This window comes from Salarias fasciatus, chromosome 7, assembly GCF_902148845.1.
Source record: "Salarias fasciatus chromosome 7, fSalaFa1.1, whole genome shotgun sequence".
NCBI lineage: Eukaryota > Metazoa > Chordata > Actinopteri > Blenniiformes > Blenniidae > Salarias > Salarias fasciatus.
In genome coordinates this window covers 20,259,089-20,274,772 of record NC_043751.1, presented here as the reverse complement: position 1 = coordinate 20,274,772, position 15,684 = coordinate 20,259,089, and the positions used below count along the sequence as shown (strand labels likewise).

Sequence of the window (15,684 nt, the reverse complement as noted above, 5' to 3'; positions counted from 1 at the left end):
TCATGGATGCTTCAGGGTAACGAAAGTGATGCCTAAATATTCATGAATCAGTCTTTGTCATGCTTGACTTAAATGTTGGATATCTTTATTTGCTTTTGGAAATTGTCTTTAAGACACTGACAGTAATGAGGACTTGTTAAGTTTTTTTTCTTCACTCTGAAAACAAACGTGTGTGAGTGACAAACTAATGAAGCCCAAAACTACAAATATATATCAAAAATTCCACGTGACCACTGAGTTTGTACGAAAGTGAGAGCAAGCAGGTGAAATGTTCAATGACTCCTCATCGTTACTTTGCTCATTGCGAACATAAAATGAGATTATACTGCATTGTGCTTTAATGATGCGTCGCCTGTCAGTCTTGACACAATGGGGGAATCCTTATGTGATGTTTGGCTTTTGTGTTGTGACATTTGTTATAGATGTTCAGCAGGGCGAGACACAGACACAACGAGGCTCCAGAAAAGGTAAATCATTTGACAGGTGGAACAGTTTGATGTGTGTGAGTGTGTGTTCTTGTACTCTCCTACTTATGGGCTTGTTGGCCTGATTGCACACTGACCTGTGGGGAGCCATGTCGTATGTGTGTGTGTGTGTGTGTGTGCATGCCCGTGCCCCATATCTTATTATGATTGCCTGAAAACTGGTAGAACACTAAATCTGTGGGGCCAAATTGCAGGAACCTTCACCAATTTACATGTGCTTAAGGGTTAAGAAGAGACAAAAGAGAAAGAGTTTAAGCTGAGAATGGAGTTAGACTGCGGGGTTAAACAGTTGTGAAGGTTAGAGTCAAGGAAAAGGTAATGCATCGTGAGAGGACTGAAAGATAAAGAGGCAAGTCTGTGAGTGTGCTTGTGTGAGTTGTGCATATGCCTGTGTGTGCGTGAGTGTGTGTGTGTGTGTGTGTGTGTGTGTGTGTGTGAGTGCAGACATGTACTGCATGTAGCATCCTGTTCAGCTTCACTGGCACCAAAATGACAAAATCCTTTTTTGCTCAACACCAATTTTCCCATCTGGATTTTAGTTCCCCTCTGAGATCGTTATTTCTCTGACCCTAAAATCCCACATGCTTATATTCGCCATGATTTATGTGAAAACTGCCCACACTTCGGACAAGATTGTGGTGGGCAGAGGTTTTATTCCAGCAGTAATTGCTCTCTGTGGCTCAGTGCCTGATACGTCATTTTGTCTCTCACACTGTGCAGTTGGTGGTGAATGTGAGGGACCCAAGGGTGTAAAGAGTGGTTTGAAGGAGCTTTGCTGCGGTCTCTAATGAGGCCTCTTATCAGCCTGATGAGACTGTTATGGATGAGATGAGTCTTCCTCTCTCTCCCTCTCCTTTGTACTCTGATTACTATGTACCGCCATTCACCTGTCAGAGACAAAAGAAGTTCAACTTCTTCTGAATGGCAGCGACTTCCACCGCCATTCTGCTGGCCTCACCTTGATACTGGTTTAAATTTTAGGGTTTCTATATTGAGGCCAGGCATTCACACCGCTGTTATAAGTCAGTCACAGTCACTCCTTTGTTGATACTGAATATGTCCTTGTCTTGCGGTTGCTGCAGATTACATCAAGGGCTCCATGTGCAGCAACAGCTCCTGCTCCCTGAATAGTGAGAATCCATACGCCACCATTAGAGACCCACCAGGGCTGGCGTGCAAGCACACAGAGAGCAGCTATGTGGAGATGAAATCCCCCTCCCACCGTGAAGTGCCCTTTGGAGGCACTGCCACCCTCCTGGGCAGTGTGAGCAGGAATGTCTATGATGTTGGTGAGTCCGTTGTTGTTGCTCTGGTGTGTGGAGCTCAGCAGGGTCCTGCAGCTTATGGTTTCTCTGCTCATGTCTCATGCTGTGAGCCTGTACAGACTCTGTAAGCCTTGATAAGAGGAAATGTGAGCTGCTTTTCTATTGCATGCACCTCTCCTTCCTCTTTGTTCCTTAGCCTTTGCCTGCCGCTTTTCATCTTCAGTCTTTCTCATGTACCTCTTCCTCTCTTTCCCCCCGTCCCTTCTTTCCCCCCGAACCATCACAGAGCCTACGGTGAGCGTCCTGCAGGGGCCCAACGGGATGGCCACCGGCTTCTCCCAGAACCCCTATGACCTTCCCCGCAACACCCACATCCCCAACCACTACGACATACTGCCCATGCGTCACAGCCCCACGCACACACCTCCGCCGCCCCCAGAAAGCCCCAGCTCCCTCCTCTAGAGAGCACGCCCTCCACCTGGCCCCTGACAGCGTGCCGGCATCCAGGAAACGTTCAGACAACTTCCAGCCAGGCCCTCCCTTTGTCTCAGTCCGTGTTTGATACTGAGATCTTGTTGAGATGGAGGGACAGCCGCCGCTCGTCTGGGCTCTCAGCCCCCCAAACTTACACTCTTTCTGTGGCACCCCCAAGGATGGAGGGGAGGGAAGAGTGCCCCACACACCAGCGACCATTCACCCCTTTTTATTTTCCTATACGACTGCTCACTCAAGCTGCTGCCCAGACTCTTTACGGACCTCCTGAAATGGAACGAAATGGTTCCTAACAGCGCTGAAGGCAGTGTACATGGATTGGGTAGACAGTTTATTCACAGGGATGGAGCTATCCTCACACTCATTTTCAGCCCACAGTATAGGTTTACTATTCAGGAGCAGCCAAGTGTTTGTAATATCCTCCAGACGGAAGTGATTTTCCCCGAAGGAAGGAAGGTATTGCAGCCTTGACCATGTCAAAGTCAAGATTTATTATGTATAGAGAGTTAAAGAGCTTTCAGCGTGTGCTGCTGCTGGAGATGGTCTGCTCTGAGGTGATGAAATGATCAGCCAAAGTGGAAAATTACTTCTATTTGGGATATGAAACAGGAAAACTGAGTTGAGAGTGAACTGAGGACGCATGGATAAATAGTAAAATATTGTAATGGTTCTTTATCCACTGTTATCCAGTAATGGTCACATAGTTTATACTAATGTGAGATCTATCTGTAACTTAAAAGCTTCTTTAAGTTTTAGTGTTAATGAGGTCCAGAGTGTCTGGACATGTATTCAGGTCACCAGTGTTCATACATTTATTACGGTAACAGACGTTACAGGCGTACAGGACACTTTGGATTCCCCCCACACTGATAAAGTGATTCAATCTTGTGTTGTTTTTTATGTGAAAGCTTTTTTCTTGCCAATGTTAGTTTACATTTTTCAATTACTGGGTGTTAAAATGGATTGTTTTCAATATTTATGTTTTGTATTTATGAAGCTATTTGCTTTTCTTAATATTTATTTATATGAGTGATGGTGGTTTTTGTTTTGGTTATGTTTTTTTTTTTAATCAATGTGATTCTATTTAAGAAAAAAAGATGAGCATGATCAGATAATGGATACCCACTGATGTAGATAACACAATTTATCTTCTTGTGAGATTATCAGTGTCATTTTGTGAACAGTTTCTGAAGTCACTTAAAATGTCTCTCTCTCTCTCTTTCTCTCTCTCTTTCTCTCTCTCTCTCTCTCTCTCTCTCTCTCTCTCTCTCTCTCTCTCTCTCTCTCTCTGTCAAATTGTAAATTGAAAAAAAAAATAATCATCTGACCAATTTAAGACCCACAAATACCCTTTGCAGTATTCACAAAGGGAATCATATGTAAAAAAAAAAAAAAAATCCATTTATAAAAGATTTTATGTTTGTATCAGGCTAAACAACCTCTTTATTTATTGAACTCAGTCGACTCATTCACTATGTGAATCACATTTCACCCCCGGTAGAAGCAATAACATGTTGACAATCGATGCACAGACAGTGTTTCATTAGTGCCGGACATTATGCCATCTTTGAGCAGTGTGGTGACAGTGGATCATACTTTCCATGACTGTTTCCCCTCTGAGGGAGGGTTTTCTAGTTGCTGTCATATCAAAGCTGGTTGTTGTTTTGGTACATAAGTTTCAAATTAAATGCCTATTCTGCCATCAGAAATGTGTTTCAGTCAGGTTAATACCACATTTAGTCCAGCAGGTATGAGTATAGCTGCCATCTGTCCCCTCATAATGATGGGCAGAGAAAATCCAGAGGTGAGAATGACATCATTGACAAATCATTTGATTACAGAGGAACATATTGGTCTTTAATCAATCACATTCACCTTTTATTTTGAGTTAGTGGACTTCAAATCCTCGTACTGACAAGAATTTCTGTTGAAGATGTATTAAAAATTGTATATCAGACTGAAAGATGGTATTTATGAATTCACTGCTGCCGAGGCGTGGCATCTCGCTCTCTTCAGGTCATTCTGGTGGAGTTCCGAGGCTTTACACGCTGACTTAGCTGATCTCAGTTCAGGAGAAAGTGCAGGCTGCTCTATTTGAGGTACCCCAGTCTTCAGCGGCCTGAGCTGGAGTGTTGTCGTCCATAAAGATGCCTGTGTCGTTCAGGCAGAGGCTCAGTGACTGGTGTGGTCAGGTAACCTTGCAGGTCATCGAGCACGCATATCAAGGATTTCCAATGGTCTGGCGTGACACTTGATGCCTCTCACCTCCCTTGTGGCCAAAGGATGTCCACTTCTGCGCCTTGCTGTGACTCTTCCGTGCTCTCTGTTCAACCTCCTGATGGCACTCTAAGCTCAGTATAGCATGACATACCGAGGATTGAAGAAGAAACAGATGTGGAGAGCTAAAGCTGATGTGGTCTCTGTAGGAGGAGGAGCACTCGGGCCGGTGACCTCCAAATCTAGGAGAGTAACTGCAGCATATTGGATGTTAAGAGGAACCTGAACACCCCTTGCATGCACAGGAAATAACTCCACTCCACATAGACGGAGCCTAGATTTTCCCTCTATGAGGGGAGAGCGATGCTCTAGAGCACTACCGCCCAGTGCAGAGTCACTATAAAAGCACTGACGTGACGGCAGTCTTTCTTGCTGGCTCGGGTTTCTAATGACTTCAACCTCAACATAACCTACATTAAATCATGAAAACATCCAGCACATGCTGTAAAAACATTGTGCTTTAAATGTCATGTTAAACTACTTTGTGTGTGCAATTGATAGATGCAGTGAAAGTAAAGTGGCGGTATTACTGGAAATCAGGATGAATGTCATATCATTTGAACTTGGAGAGGTTACCATGTGCCAGCTCACCACCGTAGAGTTTTGATTGATTCTCGGCAGTAAATAGGAGATTTCCTGAGCCCCAAAGATGATGGACATGGCACCCAAATGACAGCCAACAAGCCGTGAGTGATGCCCCACTGAAACCAAATGCAGCCTGTAAGTCAAGGAGGTAATGGACCAAATCCAAGCAGGTACTTTAGAGGGAGGCATAAAAAAAAATGAGGTCAGGCTGCAGCAAGGTGAGCACTCAGTAGAGATGTCGATTTTTGTAGCTTGTTGAATATCCTTTCAGAACAGAAGTAATTCATGTGATTTCCTCACAGCTCAGACAGAGCGGAGAGACGAAGGCAGCAACATAACAGAGCCTTCGTTAAAGTTGGATGTCAGACTGGAAGCTGGGCAAACACTGAACACAGAGAGAGTTCAAACTGCGTGGAAACTCGGTGCATGGCAGCTTCCTAAAAAGAGACAATTCCAGACAGTCAGGTATGATTACTGCTCCGGGGAGAGGGGCGATGCCTTTCAGCTGAGTCACTCCAACAGAAAACCATTTTTTATTTCCTTCTTTTGAATTTTGCGAACCTTCTTCAGCCATTCTGAACCACTCCATTAAATTTTCAATGGGAAGTGTGCTATTAAATATGCCCTGTATGTCCCCGCTCCTCTACTATAAGCCTAGACTAGATTCTCGCTGACACATCCACATCTGTGCACATCTGGGCTCCCTCATTTCTAATTTAGCAGTGTCAGCTGTCTCGCAGAAAGTCATTTGTTTTCCTTTTAAGCACATTTCCATTTTACATTAAGTTTAAAATTAATCATTGCAGCCGAGAACACTTTTCTCCTCCTTTATTTTTACTCCAGTTTGTGTCAGGTGTTGAATGTTTAAATAACTTAACAATATCCCATAAGACAGGAAGGGTTCTGAATAATGGCGCGGCTGTGACTAGGTTGTAGTCATACGCAGCTGTGCTGATATTTCACCGTAAGTGTGACATTGCTTTTACACAACAATTAGATGAACATCATTTGTGAGTTGACAGCAATTAAAATAAAGGCTATGATTGATTTCTTCATTTGTTTCGTCTTGTTGACATGAAATAGGGCTGCCGCTAATTCACAAAATTACCAAACAATCCAAACAATTTCTTTGTTGATGTGTTTCAACATGACTGTTGGTTCTGCTCATTCAATCAATTACATTCATGAGTGAGCACATCACCAGAGCCAAGGAGGCTCCAGCGAATCGTCCCGGAGAAGAAGGCCACACCCCCACCCCAGGAGGCACCAGAGGGAGAACGTAAAGAAGACCACAGACCACCCCCAGAACCCAACTCAAACCACAAGGCTGAGACCGGACAGAGTCCAGAGCTTGCAGGCTGAGCAGGCCAGGGACCCACAAACTCTTGTGCATTTGGTTAATTTTAGAAATAAATAATGCAAATGTAAACAGTCCTATGTCTTGGTCTTGATGAAAGCAGGGCACACACACACACACACACACACACACACACACACACACACACACACACACACACACACACACACACACACACACACACAGTCTTGTATTTCTATCCTTGTGGGGACCGTCCATTGACTCCCATTCATGTCTAGCCCCTAACCCTGACCCTTACCCTAACCCACACCACAACAAAGCCTAACCCTAAAGAAATGTTTTTGCACTTTTACTTTTTTCAGTAACAACAACATGGTCAAGAAAACACTGTTTCTCCTACTTAGGACCGGAAAAAGGTCCCCACAAGGCACGTCGTTCCACGTTTTGCTATCCTTGTGGGGACATTTGGCCCCGACAAGGATAGAAATACAAGAACACACACACACACACACACACACACACACACACACACACACACACACACACACACACACACACACACACACACACTCAAACACACACACACCGGTTCAACATTGTTCTTGGTGTTTAATATATTTTACTGAAATTTCTCACATTATATCCAGTGTTGGGCATGTTCCTTTTAAAAACTAATTAGTTATAGTTACTAGTTACTTCTCCAAAAAAGAAACTGAGCTCAAATATTTTAAAAGCAACTAATTACGAGGCAAAGTAACCATTGCATTACTAAAAAAAAAAAAAAAAATGTTTAAATATGTCAAAGAATTTGTATCCCATCTTAAAGGAACTTCAAGAGGCATGTTTATTATTTATTATAAAAGTGAATAAATGATTAATGAAATAAATGGGCATGCTGCCTTTGAATGATCATGGCTCTCTATGGCTGCATCTGTCACAAGACATTTTGCATCAGCACAGTTCCTTCTTCCTGTATGATGATGTCATTTAGAACTTTCCTGACTCAGAAGCTAGCAACAATGTATCAGTTTTAGATGATGTCATCACCCAATTTGACCTAGATATGCAAATGAACTAGCAAATTAGATGATGATGTCACTTGCAACGTTCCTGATTAAGGAGTTGGCAACAGTTGGTTTTAAAGCAATGTTGCTGTTTTTACAAAACACAATAAAGTGCATAATATTTAATTTAATTATTCAGCATTTAATGTAAATATTATCATTATTATGATTCCAACAACACATCATCAGTAGGGTAAAACTAACCTGTTTCATGGTGGTCTAAACCCAGGTCACGTTCCCTATTAGTGGGTGAACAATCCAACACTTAGTGAATTCTGCTTCACAGTGATATAGGAAGAGCCGACATCGAAGGATCAAAAAGCGACGTGTGGTAACTTTTCTGACACCTCCTGTTTAAAACCCAGAAAGTCGGAAGGATTGTGAGGCCCCGCTTTCATTGTCTGTACTCATACTGAAAATCAAGATCAAGCTTTTGCCCCTCTGTTCTTCGAGAGGATTCTGTCCTCCCTGAGCTCGCCTTAGGACTCCTACGTTACTGTGTGACAGATGTACCGCCCCAGTCAAACTCCCCACCTGCCACTGACATAGATGGATGTCAATAGATGTCCATACTTCCATTTAAAAGCTGCCCTGAATGATCAGGCTCTATGGCTGTATCTCTGTCACATCACTTGACGCACGTTGCACCAATATGCTTCCTTCTTTCTGAACACAAACATCATGCTCCGTCGGCTCAGCTGGACTCAGGGGGAGAAAAATCCAAGCTGAAAGCAGTAAATTATACTAAGGGAGACACGTCTCATATTATTGTCAGTAATGGTAGCAGAGTTGTAATGCTGAGAAATGTAATTTACTCATTATTAAATACCGTTTATTTTAACACAGTTACTCCATTCACTGCTTATATCACTACTGTTACTGTCGATTGTTACTCCTGATCACTCTGAACCAGTTTTTTCCTCATGGTTTGATGAAAGTCCGTTCAAAAATTACATCAAACGCTTCAAAGAAGTTAAAAATAAGGAGTAAAAAAGACGGTTTTAAAAAAGCTCAACAGACTGGTACAGTAGTCTGACAAATAAATGCAAGTTGTTCCACAGTTTTGTTGTTTCGCCCTTTTCTTTTTTTTCTCTCCACTGCTGCTAGATATTGAACCCCTGTGAGGGAAAAGATGAAAACAGGGAATTTTGTGCTCAAAAGACAAACTCTGAAAGATACAACTTAGATTTGTTTGCCACAGTTCACTGCACCCCCATATAACTTTCATTTGGAACCGACAGAAAAAAAAAAAAAAGAAATGTATTTTTCTGTCAAATCAGACCAGTTGAGAATATCCTAACAGCCGTGTGGGAATATAGGGGAGATTATTAAAGTAACATCCAACTGTTTCTATACATTTTGTTTTAGGAGTGAATGAATTTTGTTTTCAAACTTTAAAAGCAGCCCTGCTGGTGCCCCCCTCTTGAGAGGCCCACGCCAAACCTCAAGAACCACAGACAAAGCGTGTGATGCTTCTTATTGCTTCTGGATCACTACAGTCATTGGGAAAAAAAAAAAGAAAAGAAAAAAAAGAAAAAAAAACATTTGGAAGGAAGATTCTGTAATTGTGAGGAAAAAAAAACACATGTGCAACATACTTGAGGGATTATATGTGGGGACAGTGTGGTTCAAACTCAGTAAGGGGGGAAATCTTCCCTCTGCAGTTTGAGAATCCTTGTAAAGGGGAAAAATGCACCAATCCTTTCTGCCTGTCATTGCGTCTTTCACAGGAGCTGTCACACGCCGAGGGGGCAAACTTCTACATGCCCTGTCTGGCTGCACCTGGATGCTGACCACACAGCGACTTCATGACCTGTCACTTTCACTTCAGCCTGACATGGCTGCTGGAGGCAGGGCGGTAGATTTATGTGCAGTGAAGGCAAAGTGAGGTCAACTGAAAACATTTGAAATGACAGCTGAAGTGAATGCATCTGCTACTGTTTGTATTTTTACAGTAAAAATTTTCTCTGGGCAGAATCGGTACCTCTGTGACTGTGATTATATTTAAATGTGTACTATTTGACTGTGAGCTGCTGAGGCTAAATCCATAGCAGAGCTCAGCTGCAGATCTTTATTGTGGTCACGTCCAGCTCCAGGAACTCTGCGGATCCATTGGACCAGAGCTGGATCTTTACTTAATGCACAATCAGTATTCATCCCAGTCAGGCCGATCATTTTCACTCCATCTGCCACTATGACTGCTCTCGAATTTGGCTCTAAATATACCCTAGTTCACATAAATCTGCACAATAACTAAATAAGTCTTTTAACAAAGTGAGACTGGAGCAGCACTTCAATGTACAAAGGACTTGCTTGAATCAATCTAACTTAAAAAAAAAAAAAAAAAAAAGGAGGGAAGGTCTATGAGAGCATTGTTTCCCCACTACTCCAAAACTAATTTCTCTAAACAGACGTGACTGTTGTCTCTGCAGGAAGAAATACAGAAAACTCATTACAACAATCCACACTCAAACTACAACTATGTGTGACTCTACCTGACAGTTTTCTGCTATATAATTGCCTTTTTCATTTTTCATGATGCTCTGTGTAGCAGAGGCAGATCCAGGGAATTCGGCTCCCAACAGATTAACATGGGAGACCACCAAAAAATGTTTTGAGTATTTAGTCGACTGATGAGAGAAAAAAAATTATTCCTTCTTCAATTTGCTTTTTTCTTTGACTCTGTCAAGAGGATGCTTATTGTTCATGGATGCATGTCTTTGTTCTTTGCTTTTCACTGTCGACACCCCAAAAAATCTTCAGCATTTCAAGTAATGCAAAATCAAAACAGTATTTTGGAATTGTTAACAATTTTAAATTCAGTTTTTAGAATGGGAAAAATGCAAATGAAACAAAGAACATAAGTTCAGTCCTGTACTTCCAGTTGAATATCAGATTTTGATTTAAATTCCCTTTTTACTACACAGTGAGGAGACACAACTTTACACAATGACTGACAACGAATGACCAATTGGTAGAAACACAAGGTGACAAATAACATTACTGGTGTGATCACTGTTGTACAATCACTCAGAATCATCTTTATTTACATTTTCAGGCTGAAGATGAAAATAGAAATGTAAATTCTTTTATTTGTCTTAAGGTGGTGACTGATTCTTTCAGGAGAAAGGCACTTTTAAGCACAGACTTTTATCTTCAGTTTGAGCTTATTTACATCCAAATCAGGTGAATGCAGTTGGAGTCTCAACGCATTTTATATGTTCTGAAAATGACATAAAGCTAAAAGTACTTTTCACACTTGAAGTACATATCGATTGTTTCATTTCAAATCCACTGGGGTGGAATAGAGAGTCAGAAGGCTAAACGTTATGTGAATATAAATATTTATAACACTGACTTTACAACATGAGCACTAAGTCCAGTGTTTCACCTTTTAGTTGACCTTTTAATAAATCATTACTGCAAGCTTGTTGGAGAACTTGTGGCCTACAGTCAGGCCTCATGCTAAATGATATCTTTTTTTTTTGCATTATAAAACAAGCAAAAAAAAAAAGTGTTTTACCAGTATTTTCATATCGCAAATGGAAATCATGACAAACTGTAGCTGATACAGGCTTTTAACGTGTTTTTATGGTAGGACAAAAATTTGAGCCAGTTTAGCAGAGTCACCGAAGTCAAATACAGACCTAAATTACAAGTAAGTTATTAACTTTTCATTGAATAAAACCATGTTTTTCCCTATACAGTATTTGATATTTGAATGTTAAGCTCAAGAGCACACAAAGCAGACAGGAATTATCATCGCTCCAGTCTCTGCTGTTCCTCCTAATGACCACCAGGAGGCGTCAAGCTCAACAAAGCAGGTAAAGAAATGAAACACGCAAAATAATGTCGAGCGATCAAGTTTCAGCCGTTCATTGGAGCCTTCAAGCTCCACATCTGAACCCAAATCAGTCAACTATAACATAACAAAGAACATTGAGGACTAGATCTTGACTGAATCACTTACCTATGTATGTCACGTGGTTCTATGGTGTAATGGTTAGCACTCTGGACTCTGAATCCAGCGATCCGAGTTCAAATCTCGGTAGGACCTAAATTTTTTTTTTTTTTTTTTTTTTTGTCCTTCCAGTTATCAGCTTTAACGAAGTATATTTCCTGCATATCTCACTCTCTCGTGTCACACGTGAGTTTACTTTTTCAAGTTCCAGTTTGCAGCAGAAGACTAAAGTCCAGGCATCTCACATGAAGCTCAACATCTCAGATCCATCACTTTATCTGTGCCATAGGGGGCTGCAACTATTGCCAGTGGTAGCACACGCGCACACACGCGCACACACACACGCACACACACGCACGCACGCACGCACGCACACCTCTGAGTTTTTCGACTTTTCATGTTTCAGATGAATCTTGACCTCAGCCCTGATAACAGGCTCAAACTATGCTGATGAAGTACTTTATGTGTCAGCAATCGAACTATATGCATATTCACAAGACTATTCGCAGTGGAAAAAAGTAATCTTTTCGTTTTGCAGAGGTAACCAGCAAGTCTAAAGACTGATTATATGATCATAATGTTGAGCACACGCAAAGTTGTTTTTCAGCACGAAAGAACCATCGGACACTAGACTGAAGAATGCCTTTTCTCCTTCAACAATTCAGACCACAATTATGTTTGGTTAAAAGTTATTTTGTGGATGATGTGGAAGAACAATGCACTCTGAAAGAGCAGATGGAAGACACTAAGAAGCCAGTGAAACTTGTACAACCAGTGACGGTCTCCAGTCAATCATGTGGTTGAATAAAAGCACTGACCTTCCCCGACTACATTATTTCTCATACCATCATGCACCACTCCCCAGTAGGAGTTATATCAATGTGCATATATGCAGGAATGTTAAACAAAGCTCATGTCTACAATCCAGTAAAAAGAAACTGCTGCTTCGGGTACAAAGCTGGTTTTCATTTCAAGTGACAGTAGAAAAATCTTTTCCTGTCAAAAAAAAAAGACAGAAAGAAAAGAAACTGGCTGCTGTGTCTGTCACGCTCAGTCCATGTGTTTCCTATCAGTATTAAAATCATGTTACGTAACTTTTACATCCAAACAGCATTTGTCAATATGCTGAAAGTTCTGTTCACACAGCTTGAACCATATTGCATAACTTTTCACATGCTGGTCAGATACTGCTGTGTTGAAGTACAGTGTCAATGACAGTCTGCAATTGTTGCAGTTGAATGATACAGCTATGGATTCACACAGAAGCATGTATTTTTTAGATTTTAAGTCTACATTTTTTGGGGGGCAAATGTTTAATAATTTTGCCCTCTATTTTTTTAAAAATGTGATTTTCCTGTGTGTGTGTGTTTTTTTAATCATTCTGGAAAAAAAGTTTTCCACTGAACCTCAGACTTTTCCTGCACCCGAAGCTCTCTGACATTCCAAGTTTACTGCTTACTTTGAAGACCACTGAATTAAATCACAAGAAAAACTGGCTTCACTGTTGTGATTGTACAAAGTAATATTGATGATGCTGTTAACTCTGCCTTGATTAATGTCTTCTAGCTGTTAATTGTTCATTTGTTTTATGTCCCACCGTTTCTTCATTGATGCGCTGTTTCCTCCACCTGAGAGCAGCAGTCTCGCGGTTACTGTCATCTTTAAATCCTACTTGTTATTTCATGGAGGCTAACACCTGCAGACATTTAGTGCTTCTGCTTTTGATCTATGGCTCCTGAGCTCATACCCAGCTTTCCACTAAGATTAAAACATGTCATGTGAAGCCAGTGCTGCTGATTAATGTTCCCGCAAAGGCAATATGACTGAACTGCCTCATGTTTTAGAAAGCAAGGAGCGTGTAAGAAATGTAAAAAGACTGTTGCATTGCAAATTGTGATGATGATGGGCCCATCAGTGCCATGAAATGTGATATTTTTGTCGCAGCTTACTTGTTACGTGGGGCATGCTAAATCATTGGAGAGGAAAAAAATAAATAAATCTGCATTTACACAAGGAAGCAGCATACGCGTGTTCAATAATCAACCACCTTTTCCTTGCACAAATGCCATTTCCACTCAAGGTAATGGTGTAACTATTAAAGTAATATACTATGTCAGGCAGATAGAGAGAAATCAGAACAAGAACCAATTTATTGATCCCAGAGGGGAAATTGCTTCGTTTCAGAGTCCAATATAGTATGTGATTTTCGCAGCGTGCAAAAAAATAGAAAAAGTAAATTGTAAGTTTGGAGGTGACTTCATTATTTCAGGCCTTCAGGCTTTTTCGGTTGTGTGTTTACCCTTTTTCAACCTTTACTCTCATAATATCCTTGGAGGTTGCTTGTGGACTTAAATAAAACTAGAGGCTATCGCATACAGATTTGTTGGTTTTATTGAGGACAAAATGGCTGAAAGCATCCTTAGTCCAACAGCGAGCTATACGTGTGTCAAGAAATATAACAATGAACATATTGTTCAACGTTATCTCACCTCACCAATCTGAACTGTATACACAAAATCTGCACTTCAGACAAACACAGATGTTATTCTACAGTTTTCTGGACGAATATCCTGAATTCATAAATACATTTTGGGGCTTTCAGTCTGTGGGTGATTCAATCTCATGCCGAGTCGCCGACTAATGAAAACGCTGACAGTCTGCTGCAGCTGCTGAGTGAGCATTCAAGCTGTTATTCAGATACTCCAGACAGATTTATATTTTTCATCTTTTACCCAATAAAACTTCTCCAGTCAAATGGAAGGAAAGTAACCATCCGACATGTAATGTGGTTATTCGGGCCCTATTCCCCTCTGCCTCTTGTATATCTCATTTTTTCATCTAAAGTTTTAAACTTTTCATATCTCTGTAGAGGTAATACCATATCTGACATGTTGATTCAGCTGCTGTCTGACTTGTTATTGTCAAGAAACTACATTTTCAGTGCATTTGATATTTATCTTCCATCAATTTAACAACACTGGGGTGACACAGTAAGATATCTGAAAATGCAGTCTATCTGTAAGGACAATCTGAGTATTTAGAAATCTTAATTTGTTTATTTCGACAAACTGTATATCTTAGCAATCACCACAGAAGGGCAGCAGAGGGCAAGACAACAAGGACATTTTGTCCCTGTCCTCAGAATCTCACACTTTTGGACTGCTGTCCATAATTGATTAAGAATACGCTCCCGAAAAGGTGAAATTTGCACATTTACCATAAATAATTAAGTGATTCACTAGATTTTCTGTAGTGAAGTAAAAAATGACAACGTCCTGTAACTGTCATTTTATATTGTTCATTTGCAATTTTGGTATATTTTTATTGAATTTATGTATTAATATTTACATTAGTTCTAATCTTTGCTTCTTTTGTTTGTATCACCATTTAAAGAATAACAAGTAATTTATTTCAATAAGCCTAAAAAGAAATTAATTCAATAATTTCTGATCTACTTAACATTGTTAGTTTTATACAACTGTCTTGTAAAATAAAACGATCCCTGTAATAGCGTCTAGTATGAGTCATTGTTGCTCAAATGCCTGAAATTTATTGAATTATTGCAGTTTATTACGATTTCAGGTATTAGTTGTTTGCATTTTTTTATTGACAGGACAGTCCAATGTCATGTTTTCAATCATCTGCCATAGACTATATGTACATCTATTGAGAGACGTTCTGATTTTCTCGAAGTATTGATATATTTATAAATGTTATGCAAACAAGAAGGCGTTGAAATAACTTGAACAAGAAAAAGTATGCTTAAAGGCACAGTTCGTCAACAAAAAATAAAACACACAAAATAGAAAGTGAAAGAAAAAGAAATAAATCATAAAAGTGTTGCGGCTTGTGATATGAGTTATAGTGTTCTGCAATCCTGAAAAGTTCTTATTTTTATATCATTATTTATTTTTTTCAATATCATAAAGTTCTTAAAAAAACATAAAATGTGACAATCATTTTCTTAAAATTGGATTCAAGTGCATGCTTTCTCTAAAATTAAAAAATATATATATTCAACGAAACATTTTATTTCATGTTCTATATTACCAGTATTATTATTATTATTATTATTATTATTATTATTATTATTATTATTATTATTATATAAATTCCATCAACTTCAGATGTTTTTTTTTTCGCGCTGAATTTAATGAAGCCATCACAGGCAGGAACCATCAGAGTACACATGTTGGCAGGTGGCAAATAGTTTAACAAGTCTCACAATGACAAACTT

At 40.1% G+C, this 15,684-nt stretch overlaps 1 protein-coding gene and 1 non-coding gene across 8 annotated transcripts in view; both read left to right on the top strand.

Moving 5' to 3' along the window:
- Positions 1-3,099, top strand: part of megf11 (multiple EGF-like-domains 11) — an 80,978-nt gene extending 77,879 nt beyond the window's left edge. For 6 of the 7 annotated variants that reach the window (XM_030096029.1, XM_030096026.1, XM_030096025.1 and 3 more), the window contains 3 exons: positions 423-467; positions 1,568-1,774; positions 2,037-3,099. In XM_030096029.1, coding sequence (XP_029951889.1) covers positions 423-467; positions 1,568-1,774; positions 2,037-2,212 — 428 coding nt within the window. In that variant the 3' untranslated portion in view covers positions 2,213-3,099. The remainder of the gene's footprint in view (positions 1-422; positions 468-1,567; positions 1,775-2,036) is intronic. The other variant, XM_030096030.1, reaches the window with a different exon arrangement.
- An 8,372-nt stretch (positions 3,100-11,471) lies between these two features.
- Positions 11,472-11,543, top strand: trnaq-cug (transfer RNA glutamine (anticodon CUG)). The gene has a single exon. It is a non-coding gene; the product is annotated as a tRNA-Gln (tRNA).
- Positions 11,544-15,684: the final 4,141 nt, after the last annotated feature.